The sequence below is a fragment of the Talpa europaea genome, assembly GCF_964194135.1.
Source record: "Talpa europaea genome assembly, chromosome: 11".
Lineage (NCBI taxonomy): Eukaryota > Metazoa > Chordata > Mammalia > Eulipotyphla > Talpidae > Talpa > Talpa europaea.
This window is the reverse complement of record NC_140078.1, coordinates 23959668-23979225: the sequence shown is the minus strand read 5'-3', so window position 1 is coordinate 23979225 and position 19558 is coordinate 23959668. Positions and strand designations below refer to the sequence as shown.

General features: G+C 37.1%; 1 protein-coding gene across 4 annotated transcripts in view; it reads right to left on the bottom strand.

The window, feature by feature from the left end:
- Positions 1-19558, bottom strand: part of MCM8 (minichromosome maintenance 8 homologous recombination repair factor) — a gene marked incomplete at both ends in the record, with an annotated part of 28598 nt that overhangs the window by 1847 nt on the left and 7193 nt on the right. For 2 of the 4 annotated variants that reach the window (XM_084247567.1, XM_084247569.1), the window contains 11 exons: positions 2185-2261; positions 3163-3372; positions 3672-3891; positions 4413-4608; positions 8356-8497; positions 10769-10909; positions 11607-11637; positions 13424-13619; positions 13848-13999; positions 17354-17439; positions 18824-19022. In XM_084247567.1, the coding sequence (XP_084103693.1) occupies positions 2185-2261; positions 3163-3372; positions 3672-3891; positions 4413-4608; positions 8356-8497; positions 10769-10909; positions 11607-11637; positions 13424-13619; positions 13848-13999; positions 17354-17439; positions 18824-19022 (1650 nt within the window). The remainder of the gene's footprint in view (positions 1-2184; positions 2262-3162; positions 3373-3671; positions 3892-4412; positions 4609-8355; positions 8498-10768; positions 10910-11606; positions 11638-13423; positions 13620-13847; positions 14000-17353; positions 17440-18823; positions 19023-19558) is intronic. The other 2 variants (XM_084247568.1, XM_084247570.1) reach the window with 2 other exon arrangements.

The window sequence follows — 19558 nt, the reverse complement described above, 5'->3', positions numbered from 1 at the left end:
TAAATATACTGAATTTAGGCTTTACTGGATAAAAATGTGTTCTCAACTCCTAGTGCAGCATCTGGCAAATAAAAGGTATTTAAATATACTCTAGCAAAGAATTATAAAGATTCTATTGACTTGCAGTAATGATGGTTAGATATTAAAGGATACAACTTATTATCTCTAGTACTCTTCTACTGCTTCTTATTTCATAATATCATCAAGGAAAAACATATGCATTTGACAGTGAACCTTAGCCACAGTGTGAAAATACCAGTTAGAGATAAATTAGTCATCCTCTCTGATCCAGCTCAACTGTCAACTCCCTGCCTGATTCTCTGCCTGTATAATGGACATTTATAATCTCACTGCCTGGCTCACAGGCAAAGACGTTATTTAGTCAGGAATTAATTACCCAAATATAAATTGGTCACCTCCTAAGCATTAGGCTTATAGTATTGAATAAAACAGGTACAACTCCTGTCCTTAAGGAGCTCACTCCAATGGCTCCAATAACTATCAGTAAAACAAAAAGACACCCTACCAAATGGGAGAAAATATTTGCACATCATACATCTGGCAAAGGACTGATATTCAAGACATATAAAGAACTTACAAATGACTAACAGGTACATGAAATGGAATGATCTCTAAAATTTAAGTGCAATAAGCAAGATACAGAATATGTATGGTACGGGGAAAGGAATATACAGACAGAGTTATTATGTGTATTTTATCTAATGGTCACATACAAAAAATTGATATTTGTTCTGAGGGAAAACCAGGTAGCTGATTAACAGAGTAGAAGGAAACTTCTTCTACCATACATATTTTGAACTTTGGAATTTTGAAGCATATGAATGTGTGAACCTATTCAAAAAATTTTTTTAAGAAAATTTTTTTAGGTACTGGGAAAAAAAAGTACCTAATACAGTCAGTTTTTGTTTTTATTAATTAAAAAAATTATGTCTAAGGTAGCTATATCATCTGTTAAAATATAAAATCCCCCTATATACACCCTTAGGAATCATCTACCAAATGATATAAAATGAGGACACAATTTAACAATGTATTTATTTACACTTGGACTGGTAGATATTACTTCTGAGAATTTATTGATTTATTTTTGTGTGTAGAAGAACTTGGGTGTAGGCCAGAGGTGGGGGGGGGGGCGGCGGGGAGAGGATGCACCAGAGACAGAGTAGGGAGCAGAACAGGAGGATTTACTGAAATACACTGCTAAGGGGAGCTGTGGATAAGACAGGAGGGGTCTGCTGTGCCATATTGGGTTAGCTCCCTGGCCGGGAATCATCTTAGGCCAGGGTGGTGACAGCACTGAGAATTAACCAGGGAGGCCCTACTTCTTCTGAGAATTTCTCATACAAGTATATACTTAACCACATATGAAGTATCTTAACAGAGATTACTTATTATAGCTTTGTAACAGCAAAAGAATGGAAAACAATCATGTATCTAATGAATGGGACTGGTTAAATAAACTATGGTACAACTGAATAACAATACTAGCAGCTGTTAAAAAAAGGAAGTCTATGTTCTAATAAGGAAAGATCTCTGGGTATACTGACAAGTTTTAAAAAAGAAAAGAAAGTACAGAATAGTGTAATCCATATGCTGTTTACAAGAAAATAATGGCGGGGGGGGGGGGCCTTCCTGGTAGCGCATGGGGCTAAGTCTTAGCAATATCAAGCTACTGCCAGCCACTCTGGCATGAGTTCGATCCCTGACCAGGTTGCTAACCCTCATGGCTCAGCAGACCTCTTCTATCTCATCCACTGCTCCCCTCAGCAATGCAATTCAGTAGATCTGCCTGTTCTGCTCCCCACTCTGTTTCTGGTGAATCCTCTCATGCCCTTCCCCACCCACCTCTGGTCTACACCCTAATTCTTGTATACATACATAAATAAAAATAAAATCTTAAAAAAAAAAAAAAGTAATGGGTGTTCTAGTGGAGAGGACGAATGGTGAATAGGATGGGAGAAAATCTTCTTAAAAGTATGAATTTTTGAAATGATTCTAGAACTATATGAATATATTAACTATTCAGTATTTTAAAATAAGAAAATAGTTTGCCCAGAGGAAATTAAATTAAAAAAAATAATTTTGCTTGGCCTAACTAAATTTATATTTAGATGGGAAGATGACTGGTATTTCATTTAAAAAAGCATTAAAGTTTAATCTTACCTGTATTTCATAATTTCAACTATATCCTCAGCATCTTCTTTGGTTGCTTCCTCTCTCAAGTCCAACCTTGCTCGTGCCTTTGAAAGAAAACAACCACTTTCAGATAATAAAAGAAAAATAGATTTAATATTGTTGAACAGGCATATTGCATCAAGCTTATTTCATTTATTCATTTTACATAAAAACTGACTTTTATTTGAAAACCTGAGTATAACAGTATCACTAAAATATGGAGTAAAACCCACTTTTACTTACTAACATATCTTTTCTGAGTGTGCATGCATTTTGGAAGATTTGGTTATAATATACACTCAGTTTTTTCCCTTGCCTTTTACTTTCAGGAAATCATGCCTAACCAATTTGTAAAAACAACGAAGAGGTGTTAATCAGATTTTAGAAGCAAAAAGCCCAAGCTCTGACCTAGCTATTTTAACTAGTTTATGTACTTTTGTTCTCCAATAAGCTATACACTGAATTCTAACATTCAAATAGAGTTCTCTTAACATTCCATATCTCTGAATAGATGATAGATGTAACAGCTGTCACAACAGGCACTATCCTTACACACCTGTTGTAAATCAAACTCAAGATATTTGATACAATCCATGTTTCCATATATGAAACTTTGAATCTCCTTAATTTAACCTAACCAAACCACACTTCATACTCTAGTCTTCTCGGTGTCATTTAAAAAAAAAAAAAAAAAAAAAAGAGTTGCAAAGGAAGCATCCAGTCCTGTGTTTAGAATGATATTGCTATATTCTGACACATTAAAGGCATGACCAAACCTTTAAAAATACTTTCGTCCATCCAATTCTAATGTCTCTCAGTAGGAAGAAAATTCAAATCAATAATGCAGAAGATGAAATCATATTACTTCCATCCTCTTTTTTTTTTGTGGGACCCTCGCAGGTGACCGGGGATCAAACAGCGCAACCCAGCGCTCAACCGCTGCACCACCATGTTAAGTAAACATACCTCTGTTAGACGAATCAGGGATTCCAGCTGCCTAGTGGTGATTGGTGCACTATTTAACCTCTGGCTCTGTTTCCGCAGCTCAAGGTAAAAATCTTGAAGAATCTGAGCAGCTTCTGTGGAGAGCTTTGGATAGACATACTGCCGAGCATAACCAATGTACTTTCTCAATAGCTGGTGGGGAATTGGGTCTATTGTTTCTCGAGGACCCACCTAATGCATGATAAAAAGGCCCATCATTATTACAAGGATAAGTAGCAAATAAACTGCTAAAATAACTTGTTTAGATATAAAATCTAGAAAACTATCCAAATAAGCTAGCACTAAAGTCCTATCCTTGATCTAGTTGACTTAAATTATTTCAAATGAAATTTCCATAAACCGTACTATTGATACTATAAAAGGATTTGGATTTATATACTGTTGTTCTATACACTGAATAAGCTATACACTGAATTCTAACATTCATATAGAAGTGAAATGAATGATTGAAGAGAAAAAAAAATTTGTACCTTTAGTCTTTCTGACAATGGTTTATCAGAAACCACTTCAAGTACAGACCTATTTGAATCTTGACTGTTCATACAAGTTACGGTGGCACTGCTAACAGTTCTCTGCTTCCCAGCTCTTATTGCAATCACATGTTCAGAGAGCAAGTGATCATGATCCTCATTTGGGGTGTCTAACAGGATAAAGACCAAATCAAATCTGGATAACAGAGCACTCCCCATTCTGAGAGGCATGAGAGAAAGAAGAAAAAATGGAATCAAAGCATGCTGAATACCGACAAAACCATTTACTCATTTGTTTACTGTCTGTGTTCCACGGAGAACTTAAAAAAGGCTTAAGGTTAAAGAAATGACCAATAACTTTTGGATTTAATGCACCAGCTCCAGACAGACACCACATCACATGTCCTTTCATAGGTACACAGTTTGGGAACATGGCCTTTCTCATATCACCAAAACCACTGAATTCTCCTTTATGTTCTGTATCTCTGCTATAACTTAGGATCACTGAATTTTTAAGCTAGAATAATACACAATATATCAGAGGTTATCTAGTTGAGTCATTCTTATCTTCACTACCATGGAAGGGAAGTGATATACAATGTCATAAACATTATCTTGTGCACTTGTGTGACTTTCTGAGTATGACTCTCATAAGTAGAACTGGCTGGACCAAACAAAACATTAAAGTAGTGATAGGGAAGATTCAATATATTAAAGATATAAATATTTGAAGAGACTTACTTTAAATTCTCAGAAACTGTTTTGGCTTTATTGTAATGTCCTCCAATTGGATTTGCAGCTGCAATAATGGAAGTTCTTGCAGGAAGGCTACACACCACACCAGCCTTAGCAAGACTAATACTTTGCTGCTCCATAGCTTCTAACAAGGCTTGATGTTGATTCCCCATCTTATCAAATTCATCTATTCCACAAATACCTATAATTACAGTAAAAAAACAGACAAAAATTTTTCCTTTATCAAGTTCCAAACCTTACATGATAGAAGTTATTCTACAATAAAAATTTACTTCTATGTTTCCAGCAGTTAAAATTACTGAATGTCATACAGTAGAGAATTTCTTCTTGTTTTACAGCAAATAAAACACATTTAACATTTGAGATATACTCATTCAGCACTTTCCATAGGAAGGCACTATGTTGTGAAGGCTACAAAGATGAAGATATGAGAGCCACCCTCAAAACACTTAAAGACTTAAGTTCATAAGTGAGTTAAGATAGACACATATTCAGGCCTCCCCTAGTGGCACAGCAGTTGAGCACTGGGCTGCGAAGCTGCCCGCTGCCTCTGCAGCGCTGGTTCGATCCCCAGCTGCAGAGTCCCACATGGCGCAACAGACCTCTTGTCTCACCCGCTGCTCCCCTCAGCAGTGTATTTCTTCAGTCTGCCTGTTCTATTCCCCCGCTCTGACTCTGGTGAATACTCTCACCTTCCCGCACTTCTGACTGTACCCAGTGCTTGTATAAATAAATAAATAAATAAATAAATAAATAAATAAATAAATAAGAAATCTTTTAAAAAAAAAAGTGCCTGATGTTCAGAGGAGAAATATAAATTTGGAAATTTCTAGCATAAAGGTAAGGTAAAGCCACAAAACTAGATAAAATCCCCAAGACATACAGACTGAGAAGGAAAAAGTACAGAAACTAAAACTAAGCACCCTGAGGTACTAACCTGTTAAGGGGTTGGGAGGGGTTCAGGATGGTGGTGATGACAGTAAAGATAAAAAAGGAACAGTATAAATGCAGTAAGAAAACCAAAAGAGTATAGTATTCCAGAAACTATGGAGAGGAAATATTTAAAGGAAAGCATAGTAATCAGCTGTGTCAAACGTGGCTGAAGACAAAACTGTGGAGGTCACTGGCAAAATGGAATGAATGAATGACCTTAATTGAACTGAAGTATGGGCAATGCCTGGCACATGCAGAAGAATATGTTTTTACAAGAGGGTTAAAAAATCACAAAGAAAAACTTAGGTAGCAAGAGATCCCTTCTTGCTGAGCCCTCCAACTGGATTTCCTATAAACTATCAGTTTTATCCCGAAAAACAAAATGAAACAAAACTAATACAATGAGATGGGTTAAAATATGGCAACCCTCATTCTAAAATGACAACTTTAAACTCTTATTGACAAGTCATCTGAGAGCAAAGGATAGCACCTTTTTTTTAAGAGTGGAAATTTATTTCTTTTAGATAAATTCTTCTTCCCTCTGACAAGGTATACAATGGATATATGAATAGTAGGAAATCCTAAATTTAGTTTAGCCCATGAAACTCAAGAAATGGTTCATCCTCACTAAATCCCCCTAGTTGAAGTTACAACATTTACTATGTGTGCAAATGGGAGCAACGATTTTATATTTAGGAAATCAGGCATGGCTTGGTAAAGTGATCATCTTCTCCGTGGCCTGCAAAAGTGCAAGTAACAGCAAAGATGACTTACCACCGGTGTCCCACTTGTGATACAGATACCTCAACCAAACACTATTGCATCTGATTTTTTGCAGAGCACTCTTGAGGAACCTCCCACTTTCCTTATCCTTTCAGATGACTTAAATATGTCTTTTATTTAACTGTCATATACAATAACTACCTTTATGTGACTAAAAATATGTTGTGCTATTCTTCTTTATTCTGGGAGGATAAAAAGTAATTCAGTAGTGGGGTGAGATTTTGTTTTGTTTCCAAAACTTAGACGTTTTAATCAAAATTATACATTTTGGCAGGGAGCATAAATCCAGCATTAACAAGTCACATACCAAAAGACTTCTGCTTCCAAGACCCACTACCTTCAACTTTCCCTCTGATTTTGACAACTGCTGTCAGTTTTTCTTCTCACATTGACATCTTTGATTGCCTAATTAAGAACTTCTTTCACTGATACTGCTGACAGAGGTGTCTCACAGTACATTCATCTTTTGTTCTGCCTTATTATAAAGTGGCCTGGATGTGACCTTTTGTCACCTCCTCTTTAGCAAGATCTCTGATATGGTCCACCAGAAAATTGAGGGATCTAGATAGCTTGGTCTGAGTTAACCAAGCAGGATAGAATAGATGGGTGTTTGCACACTCCTTCCTCAATTGGTGGACAAGTGCTAGCTTGGGGGACAACCCGAATGGAAATGTTCCATTTTGTTGTGGAGTATATGGATCAGGTCTCCTCAGGGCTGTAGCCACATCATCATGATTGATCCAGGCAGCTGCCTCCAGTTCTCAGTCACCAGGATCTCTGTCTACCCTGGCTTCACAGCCGCATGACAAGCAATTCTGAGTGAACTATTAGGAAAGGACCACCTCTCCTGCAACTTCCTGTCTGACAGTCTCTTCCAGAGAATTGGCATGAGAGGTGGGTAGCAAGGAGGCATTCTTTGCATTCGCCTGCAAGAGAGCCTTCTCAGTTTAGTGAAGGATCCTTTGAGCTGTTTCTCTTGCTGGTATAAGGAAGCATTGATGTAAAAGGAGCTATGCAGACCTAGATGCACAGCAAACCACGCTTCATGCTGTTCAGAGCATCCCATCAGCACGAACCCTCTATTCCTTTTATATACCCTGACCAACGTACCCAGAAGCCTTCCCAACTCTAATAGGCTGTGCTGGCGGACCATGTATTAATGTTCTGACTTTTGAAGCAAAAGAAGCAGGTTATGAAAGAGGTAAAATGCTCCTGTCTGCTAGGCTTTTTAACATGCATCATCATCATCTTTCAGTTCAAATAAATGCCATGTCTTATTGATTAAAAGAGGTTGAGGGCAGGATACAGCACCACAAAGATCTTCTCCTGCAAGCAATCCCACAATACTGGGGCAGTGCCAAGTCTCTGAATTCTGTTAGGATGCCTTCCTAAACTTTAAGTAACATTCACCTTCTTTTCAGTTTCAAGGCATTTAGCAGTATTCTGAGCTATGTAACAGTAATTCATTCAACTAGCATTTACTATCCACTTATGAACTAGGCAATAAGAATATGGTAGTCAACAAGATAACCAAATCCCATCTCACAGGGAACTTACTATTAAGCTTTAAAATAGGCTTTAAGGGCCTCCCCAGTGGCGCAGCGGTTAAGCGCTGGGTTGTGAAGCTGCCCGCAGCCTCTGCAGCGCCGGTTCGATCCCCGACTGCTCCCCGGCTACCGATGGAGAGTCCCACATGGCACACAGACCTCTCCTGCCGCCCGCTGCACCCCTCAGCAGTGTACTTCAGTCCTTCTGCCTGTTCTGCTCCCCGCTCTGGCTCTGTTGAATTCTCTCACCCTCCCGCGCTTCAGACTGTACCCAGTGCTTGTATAAATAAAAAAAAAAAAAAAAAATCTTAAAAAAAATAAATAAGTAAAATAGGCTTTAAAGCAAATTATCACAAATGTGATAGACAGTATGACATGGGAATGATATGGAATTATATATATTTGACCTGATTATTTTTACATGTAATTGTAACCACTGCATGATTTTGAAAACGAAGTACCAGCTTCAATTCTTCAGTATATATAAAAATAATAGCAGCACTGTATTTCTAGTTTGGTTTTTTACCCTGGTGCTCATTATCAACTTACTGTTTTGGACAGTGCTCCCAAATACTTCTTGAACAGAATGTAAAAGAGTTAATTTAAAAGGCAAAGCCCTTAAAAAAAAAAAACCAGAATTGTTATTAATCTCTCCGGCCTCTCACCTTGATCACCAAGTACCAGAGCACCGGCTTCCAAAGCAAAGTCTCCATAAGAACTATCTTTTGAAAGAGTTACAGTCAAACCAGAGGTGGTGGTGGTATTACCACAAACATATACGCCACGTGGTGCTACACTGCACACTGCCTAAGGAAAAAAAAAATTTAAATGCATTAGCCAAAGTGAAAGGGAAATAATAGCAAAGAGTAATTACTCAAAATGTAAAATGTTGGCAACATGCCGGTTATTTTCCTAAGAGCTTTGCTATAGAATTTTCACTACCACAATAAGAGGAAAATATTATATCTCCACTTACTAGTGAGGAGACCAATGCATACAGAGTTAACTCACACAGCTCTGAAGGTGCAAAGTCAGGATTCAATCAAACCCAGGGAGGCTGAATGATTCTATCGTGAACACACTACACAAATTCATTTTATGCTTTGTTTTCAAGTTCAAATAGCAAAAAGTGAGTATCAATTTTAGCTTAGAAGATTCCAATGCTTCTTTAAACAGGTAATAAAATGGTTCAGTAATGCTCACCTTCTGAGTAAACAAGTTGTAGCAGATCAGAAAAGTAGTTAAATAACATAACAGTTAAAAGCATGGACCTCTGGAATTAGGCAGACTTATTTAATCCTGGTTCTGCTGCTATGCTGCTCTCAGATTTCTCTGAGCCCAGCTTTCTTATGTTTCATAACATTATTGTCCTGAGGCATTAATGTGAACATGTATACAAGGCACTAAATGGCCTGCTGACACAATAAGTGCACAATGCTAGGCTGCTGTATACAGTTGTACACACGCTACTCTAAGAGACAGTGTTCACACTATTATCTATGTCACTAGTGTGCTCTGGACTGATGCAGTGCACAACCTAAGTAACCCCATAGTGCCTTGCTTAATAAACAGTAGTTATCATTAACTTTGTTACTTGCAATTTCTTACTCATTAGTCTGAGAGGATGATGGTGAACTAGAAAGTCAGAAGACAATGGAATTAAAAACACAAACTAAATGACTGATAACTGTTAGTATTAAGTTGATTTTTAAAAACTTAGCTTAATGGGATTGTATACACAATACCCTCCATTGTTTATAACAGCTTCTATTTCTAAATTCAGTCAAGGGTTTAAAAGGCATTATTCCATATTTAACAAACAGGAAACAATGTCACTTCTTCATAGTAAAAATTTTTCAGTACCACTAAAAGTATTTCATAATGATTATCTACCAAGAGGTATTTCTTAAATAAGAGAAAGAGGAAAATGGGGAGTTTTATATAATGTAAGCAAAATGTATAAATTAAATTAAGATTATATAGATAACCCAACACTGTGGCAATTAAAGCAGGCTTCCACCAATAACACCCATGATGCTACAAAACACAGAAATGAAAGCATCTCCATCGGCCCCTTTCACATGCATGTTCTGGCTAAGTACACTGTTCCCATTTTGCTCATCAACCTTTTTTTATCTATAACTAGGGACTCTGCCTCAGCGTTAGGCTGGTAATAAGGGTTCAGAACAGAAATTTTTTTCGAAGTAGGTCCAGTTGGTCAAAAACAAAATATGGATGAAATATTACAGTAAGAATGAACGTGATGGGCCTCCCCGGTGGCACAGCGGTTGAGCGCTGGATTGCGAAGCTGCGCGCAGCCTCTGCAGTGCCAGTTCGATCCCCGCTGCTCCCCGGCTGCTCCCCGGCCACCGGAGGAGGGTCCTGCATGGCGCGCAGACCTCTCCTGCCGCCCGCTGCTCCCCTCAGCAGTGTACTTCGGTCCTTCTGCCTGTTCTGCTCCCCTCTCTGGCTCTGGTGAATTCTCTCACCCTCCTAGGTTTCTGACTGTACCCGGTGCTTGTATAAATAAATAAATAAATAAATAAATCTTAAAAAAAAAAAAGAATGAAAGTGATGACTGGTCTAACACTCAGCCATGGGGAATAAAGATTGACATGAAGTGTGACATTGGTCACAGAAGTTCCTTGCTTCAGACTTAGAGAAAGGAATGTATACAGAGTTTCTAAAATCTAATACAGTGTTTTTGTAGTTGTGTGATGAGAGAATGGGTAATTCTGCTTTACTGTCTCATACTATTCTGTTTATAAGTGAGGTTATAGCAATACAGACGAGCAAAGTTAGCCTGGGTACAAATGTTGGACACACAAAAAAAGACGAGGGAAATGGTTAATGTTTTACAATAGTTGCTGTCTCAACAGACCAGAATGTCTATGTCTGAGATTGGCTTGATTTGAAAGAACAGTCAGATGTAAGTTAAATGTTACCTATACAAATTAATTCACTTATATTACCAGATAAACCCTATCTTCTGGAACACAAATGCTACATACATGCTTTGAGAAAATTCACTGGTACATTGTTCATATATTTATATATACTAAATGAATGACTTCTTACCTGTAGCATCTGACTCTTTCCCAGGCCAGGATCTCCCACAACAAGGATGTGTGGGTCTCCTCGAATAGGAATTCTGTTTTTGTCATCTGCATATTTCTGGCTTCCTCCAAAGAGTGCTAATGCCAAACCTGCTTTGACAAGCTCAAGTGTGAAAGAAGAGAAAAAAAGGAAAAAACAAAAGCCAGAAGGAAAATGACTAGTCAAAGGGGTGATTTATGTAAAACACATACAAATATGTAAACATTTTTATGTATTCATGTTTTATATATTTATAAATATATGTGTATCTGTGTGTGCAAATATAAATTCATATGTATGATATATATTTGTATATATACAATATATGTGTTTTGTTTATATACAAAATATATGTATTTGTAAATATTAAGCATTGGGGATTTTTTAAAGCATGTGTGACTTAAATTTTTTTCTAAGAAAAAGTCTAAAAACATAAATATATCTAATATAAATAACTTTTAAACAAAAACTAGAAAGCATGCAAAATCAGAAAGGCACCTTAACAGTCACTAAGCAAAGACCTACCTTGCAAGGCATGAACCCATCCACAAAACTAAAAAATATTTCTTAGTTTCTGCTTTAACATTTACAATATCCAGAGTCACTTCAAAAGAAATCCACCCCTACTAACTTTAATTGGTAAGCACTGTTTTCTTATCAATGGCTATAGTTTGCCTCTTGCATCATTAATTTATGGAGAATAAAAATTCATATTAAAATACAAATAATTAGCCAGCAGAAATTATGCTTTTGGTGGCATTTTTATATTTATTTTAATCAACTTTACATATTTTTGAGTAAGATGAAGCAAAATACTTACTTCATGACCAAAAATGACAGGGCAAAGGGAGCTGAAAAACAGAATATAACTTATAAATTCTAATTAACACTTCACTAATTCATTAGAAGATCTACTTTACAATTTGCTTAACTTGTTTTACATAGCATCATAAAATTACTCAAATTACTCAAATTTTATTCTAACAATAAATTTCTCAAGGTTCTTGGCTAATCTAGAGAGGGAAGAATGCTTTCAAAACTGTGCTTGTGTAAGGAAAACAAGGTACTTGTAAAGTATTTTAAAGTAACCAAATGTGGGCCTCCCAGGTGGCACAGGGGTTAGGTCTCAGTGCTATCAAGCTATTGCCAGCCACCATGAATTTGATCCCTGGCCAGGGAGCTAACCCACATGGCACGGCAACAGTGTATTTCAGTAGATTTGCCTGTTCTGCTCCCCACTCTGTCTCTGGTGAATCCTCCCAGCCCACCCCATACCTCTGGCCTATATCCTAGTTCTGGTATGCATAAATAAGTAAAAATAAATCTCTAAAAAAAAGGTAACCAGATATACTAATTGTTCTTTTTACACTATTATCCTTTATAATGCATCATAATCATGGTCTTCCATGGCATTTTGCATGAATAGACCTCTTTAGACCCATGCAGCCAAGTCATTAACAGAAGGCCAAAGGGAAAACTGAGTACATAATATTGTAAGATGGAATAAAATTTCATTTTTCAGTTTAATTCAAAAGCTCAAGAAAAATAAGACCAAATTTTAATATAAAGAAACATGTTTACACTGATGGGTTGTATATATAAGGAACAAAATATGTAAAATGGAAGTGATGTAATCAAGAGGAAACTGTGAATCATTATCCGTTTTAATATATGTCAACACTAAAGTTGGTGTCCTGCCATATGCCCTTGGCACTCATTGTTCAGCATGCCCTGCATAATCACTGCTGGCTTGCTCCCAAGACCTTGTTCCTAAGAAGAGGTACACCTGTCTGCTAAAGGGCTTCCCATGTCCACAGAATCATCAGCAGGCTGGCTTGGGCAGACCAGAAGTGCTGGGTTATCTAATATTTCAAGAAGCAGCCCAAATCTAGGCCCTTTCATGAAAAACACCAAGGCTAGCTCTGTAGAGTCTGGTGTCCCAGAAGCAACAGAAAGATTATGCCCTGGTACATGTTCAATAAGGAACTCGACACTGACTGTCATCCCTTCTCTGTTTTACTTCCCCATGCCCCTACCAATATTTCTAGGGCTTACCCAAATCATGGCTTCTGAAAGGACCTAAACTAAAACAGAACTTCCCACTGTTTTCTCCATTCTCCTTTCATAGTATTCTATTTGTTAACCAGCAAGGGTGAGACAAAACAAACTTTTTCTTAAAGGAACAGAAAATATATGTTTTCCATTTTATTGTCCTGATCACAATAACTCAACTTATGTGAAAGCAGCTGCCCACAATATGCAAATGAAACTGAGCAAAAGTTAGAATTCCACTATAACCCCTGCCCTAGCCTCATGCACATATACCCCACTATCAATATCCCTCACCAGATTTACATTTGCTGCAATCAATGAACCTATACGACACATTATCATCACTCAAGTCTACAGTCTATATTGGCATTCACCCTTGGCGTTGTGGACATTTTATGGATTTGACAAATGTATCAAAATTTTAGATGATTCTTAGTTCAGGGGCCATATACAATGGGCAATGAGCTGGATTTGGCCAATGAACTGTATGTAGTTTGCGTCCATTTTGACTAATTTTTTGTTACTTGTAGCCAAGAGCTCCCAATATGCACATGTGTAATAAAATTCAGGTAACTTCATACATACTTGACAATGAGTTTAAACAGGTTTTCTTCTGCTTGAATCTCTTGGATGGCATAAAGGTCTTTAAGTGAGAACTCCATCAATGCCCCATGCTTACTGCTATCCTCAGAAGTCTTTGTTTTCTGTCCTTTGCTATTGCTAATAGAATTTGCCTCAATGTACAAAAGGAACATGCATTTGTCATTCTTATTTCGAGAACCTGTAAATTTCAAAGTATTAAATATGATTTAGCTGCTGCTTTCATTTTTCCCTACAAATATTCAAGAATGTGGAAGAAAGGCACAGTATACTATCTTAAAGGTAAACTTCATCTATGTAAAAAAAAGGAGTTCCCTAAATTAATATTCAGAAGTATCTTAAAAAGAGAAACAATGAATATTGACATTTTGTGAGGGACAATCAAAATGAGGAAAGAGTTATACCATACCTTCTTCTGCATTTGAGACCTTGACAACTCCAGTAATAGTCACAGTGTCACCAGGGACACAGCTATCCACTAGATCATGAAAAAGCTCACATTCTATTGTTCGTGGTATCCGACCTGCTTCTCGCTGATCATCAGACATCAGCTCCTGGATTCTAGAAAGTTAAACAATTTTTAGTCAGTACACATATTGACTGAGTTATTTCTTCAGCATACTAACTCTTCAGGGTCCACATGGTGCTGAGCGATATAAAGAGGTTAAAAAATATTCAACATTGCTTATGAAGCCAACATTACACTAATACCAAAACCGAACAAGGACAACACAAAAAAGGAAAACTACAGGCCAATCTCCCTAATGAACACTGATGCAAAAATCCTCAATAAAATTTTAGCTCTCAGAATCCAACAATGTATCCATAAGATAATTCACCACGACCAAGTTGGATTCATTCCAGGGGCACAAGGATGGTTTAACATCCGAAAATCAATCAACGTTATCCAACACATCAACAAAAAGAAATATAAAAACCATATGATAATATCAATAGATGCTGAGAAAGCTTTCAACAAAGTGCAACACCCATTCATGATAAAAGCCCTTGAAATTCTTGGGATACAAGGAACATACCTCAACATCATAAAGGCCATCTATGACAAGCCAACAGCCAGTATCATTCTCAATGGTGAAAAGCTGAAAGCAATTCCATTAAGATCTGGAACAAGACAAGGATGTCCACTCTCACCATTGCTTTTCAATATAATACTGGAAGTCCTAGCCAGGGCAATAAGACAAGAGAAAGACATCCAAGGAATCCAAATAGGAAAAGAAGAAGTCAAACTATCACTATTTGCAGACGATATGATATTATATATAGAGAACCCCAAAAACTCCACAGAAAAGCTAATTCAACTCATCAATCAGTTCAGTAAAGTGGCAGGATACAAAATCAACACGCAAAAGTCAGTAGCCTTCCTATACACAAACAATAAATCTGAAGAAGAAATCAAAAAGACCATCCCTTTTGTTATTGAAACAAAAAAAATCAAATATTTGGGAATAAATCTAACAAAAGAGGTAAAGGACCTATACAAAGAAAACTATAAAACACTGTTAAAAGAAATAGAAGAAGACACAAAGAAATGGAGAGACATCCCCTGCTCATGGATTGGAAGAATAAACATTATTAAAATGGCCATCCTTCCAAAAGCAATATACAGATTCAATGCTATTCCAATCAAAATTTCAATGTCATTCTTCAAAGAAATAGAACAATTATTGATGAAATTCATATGGAATCACAAAAAACCCCGAATAGCCAAAGCTCTCCTGAAAAAAAAAGAAGGGAATGGAGGCATCACACTCCCAGACTTCAAACTATACTACAAAGCCATAATCATCAAAACTGCATGGTATTGGAACAAGAACAGACATACAGACCAATGGAATCGAATAGAAAATCCAGAAATAAACCCACAGATTTATGGTCAACTAATCTTTGACAAAGGAGCAAAGAATATGCATTGGAGCAAAGAAAGTTTGTTCAATAAATGGTGCTGGGAAAACTGGGTCGCTACATGCAAAAGAATGAAGCTTGACCACCACCTCACACCATACACAAAAATCAACTCAAAATGGATTAAAGAACTAGACATAAGACCTGAAACCATAAAATATATAGAAGGAAATATAGGCGAAACACTACGTGATTTGCACATCAAAGACATCTTTACAGACACATCACCCAAAGCAGTGATAGTGAAGGCAAAGATAAACAGCTGGGACTACATCAAATTAAAGAGCTTTTGCACAGCAAAGAGACAATAACAAAAACAAAGAGAAACCCCACCAACTGGGAGAACATTTTTGCACCCAACACTAATGATAAAGGACTGATCACAAAAATCTGCAAAGAGCTGATGAGACTCAACAACAACAAAGAAAATAATCCAGTCCAAAAATGGGCAGAAGAGCTAAAAAGAAACTTCTCTGAAGAGGAAATGCAAATGGCCAACAGGCATATGAAAAAATGTTCAACATCACTTGTCATCAGGGAAATGCAAATCAAAACTACCATGAGATACCATCTTACACCAGTGAGAATGGCACATATTAAAAAAACTAGCAACAACAAATGTTGGCGAGGGTGTGGAGAAAAAGGAACTCTTCTGCACTGTTGGTGGGAGTGCAAACTGGTCCAACCACTGTGGAAAGCTGTGTGGAGATTTCTGGACCTACTAAACATAGAGCTTCCATATGATCCAGCAATTCCACTCCTAGGTATTTACCCAAAGGACACAGAAACATCAATTCCAAAGAACACCTGCACCCCTATGTTTATAGCAGCATTGTTTACAATAGCTAAGCTTTGGAAACAACCCAAATGCCCAAAAATAGATGACTGGATCAAGAAGATGTGGTACATATATACCATGGAATATTACTCAGCATTCAAAAAAGATAAACACATGCAATTTGCAGCAACATGGATGGCGCTGGAAGGGATCATGCTCAGCGAAATAAGCCAAAAAGAAAAAGAAAAATACCGGATGGTCTCACTCATAGCAGGAATCTAGAAAACTTAAATAAGGGACCAGGAAAATGAATAAGTATAAGATAGTGAAAATCAAAATCAACAAAAAACTATGAACCAGAGACACTTTTAGGGGGGCGGGAGGGGAGGGATTGGGGTCAGAATGGGGGGGCTGCAATTGTATGGCGAATATAACAATAAAATTTATTTAAAAAAAATAAATTATATGGATAATCCCCTTTCATTGAACATTGAAAAAAAAAAAAAATATTCAACATTGCACCTAAAATTACTCTAGCAAGACTTCCCCAGTGGCACAGTGGGTTGAGCGCGCCGCTCTGTTTTGCTGTCCTCAGCTTCTGCAGCGTGGGTTCGATTCCTGTCCGGCCAGGGTGAAACCCAAATGGCGTAGCAGACCTCTCCTGTCTCGCCTGCTGCTCCCCTCAGCAGTGTATTTCAGTCTGTCTGTCTGTTCTGTTCCCCGTTCTGTCTCTGGTGGATCCTCTCACCCTCCACACCTCTGACCTGCACCCGAGTTATTGTATAAATAAATAAATATTTAAAAAAACCAAAAAGAAAAAGCAAGACTTTATTTAAAAAAATAAAATAATATTACTCTAGCAGTTTCCAACTAAGGATGGCAGGATGAGCATTACTTTATTTGCCCACCTTCACTCCAATATGTCCACTAAAGTAACAGTCATTAAAACAGTAAAGAATAGTTTTGGGGTATGCAGAAATGTTACAACAAACAAGGGATATTGAAGGAATTTTAGAAAACAACAAACGGGAAAGTATTAAAAGATAAAGTGAAGTATAGAATATACTTCAGCATATAACAATGAACTCTTGAAGAAATCTTTTCTTACATACTTGTGCCTACAGATAAGAATTAGTGTAATACAGGAAAATTATTGATCTATTCAATAGGAGATATCTAAAACCTGCCTTTTATTTAATAGTCTGATTGCTTACTTGATTGATTGCCAGTCCACTGTAACTGTGAGAGGAGAACTTCGGAGAGCAGTAAATGACTTTCCTCGACATACGGGCACAGGACACTGCAACAAGAATAATTCACATTCAGATTCTGTTAAACTATAATCATATCTCAGGAAGGTTCAAGTTAAAATGCTTCATTAAAATTCTTTTAAAGGTTGGTCTCAGAATGGTATTAAAGTAAAATGCACTAAAAATTGCAATGACTTTCTATTTCCTGTGTCATAAGCTTTTTCAATTGGTCCCCCTTGATTACTGCTCTTATTCGTTCTGCTGCAAGGCTCCTGACCTCTTTCTCACATCAAGCACTTATTCTTTTGTGCCTATAGTCTCCCAATTCTTGAATGCCTTCTCCCATTCAGTCCTATAAACCCAGCCCTAATCTCCCTTTCCAAAGCTTTTACTGGGTCTTTTTTAATCCCCAACTCTCCCATCCAGCCTCCTGTGCTACAGAAATATAGTATAATATTTATTGTACCACATAGGACATTGTTAACATGTAAGTAAGTTGCATTCAAATTTTCTTAAATCACTTGTTTGCTGTTTGGATTTCAAGATGCATTTATAAATTCTCTTCTTATAGCAGACTGTATTTTCCAAATAAGTGGCAGCAACATCTTATAAATCTTTCTAGAACCTTGCTACATCCCCATCAAGACATGAAGTCTAGTTTCCCTTTCCTAGAATCTGGACAGACTTGTACCCAGCAGAATGTGGCAGAAGTGATGCTACATGTCTTCCGAGGCTGGCTCAAAAAAAGGGAAAGCCATTTATGCTTGTCAACTATATATCTCTCTTTTGAAGCTACCAGTAAACATGTAAGCAGACCAAATACCCTGAACTGCCATACTGTGTACAAGAAGCCAAAACCATCCTACACAGAAAGATCATATGAATAAGAGAGACCCAGTCAACTCCCAAATAGTTCAGACCCTGTTCCAGCTCCAGCTACCATATAGTTGCAGAACTATAATTTCATCCAGTCAAGCAGTTCATCCAAACTCCTGACCTAGGGAAATCATGAGAAATTAAATGTTTGTGGTTATCTTACGTGTAAGTTTTAGGGTGATTTGCAATGCAGTACAGTAACTAGAAGAGAGCACCTGCAACACCATCTTTCTGGTCACTTTAATTCACAGGAATGGAGAAGGTACCCAGTAACTTCAGGATGACTGTCTCTGGGAATGTTACAAGCAATGAGTGAAAAAGAGACAAATTGTATCACTCATATTTCACATATTCAAAAAATTTATCTGGAGCTGGCAAAAAATTATGGGTGATGGGTAAAGGAATGTTTTATTTATGTTTTCATTTCCCTGAAGTATGTCATAACTTAAAAACTGAAAATACTAAAATCTTTGTGTTCAGGAAAAAATGAGATATACTTTCTATAAAAATTTGCCTTCTGTACCAAGATAAATAAATAGTTGAAGAATATGACATTACCTTTGTGGGAAGATTATATTTTCCATCTGGAAGAGAGAAACTCTGAACTTCTCCACATGCAGCACAAACAAAAGCCATTCTAGTGCAAAGAGGCTTTATATTACTGACACGAACCACTGTCCCTCTTAGAGCAATGTATTTTCCATAGCAATTTGCTCGGACACTCTTGAGATGCGTCAAGGGCTCATAGTTGTATACCCTAAAAACAAAACCAGTAACATATTTTTATCTATGGATTTACTACGAACAGAAAGTTGAGGATGCCTCTATCTTCACGAATCCCTTTTAGGAACAACTATGGAAATCTCAAAAAATACCATCTTTATGAACATCTGAAATTTCAAAGAATTCTGTCATTCTTCTCTGTGAAAGAGTGGTTACCAAAGGAGACAGAGGGAGAGAGAGGATAAGGAATGGGAGAGCTAAGGTAAGAGTGTGCTGGCACTGGAGCTCTGGTGGAAGGTAAGTGAAGCTTGTACACTGCGAAGTGAAGTTGTGCTCCCCAAATTATAGCTTTGTAAATAATGGCAAATCAATGAAATTTGATTTTAAAAAAGTTAAGTCATTCTTAAAAAAATAAAAATGTTAAATCTCTTTTCTTCTTGTCCTGCTGGGGAAAAGGGCAAAAAGAAAAAAAAATGCCAAAAAGAAAGTCTATAGATTCAGCGACTTTTGAGTTTCTAACTTCCTTTTCAAGACCTCTTAGGAAATGTCTTCTATAAATTCTGGAAAAGA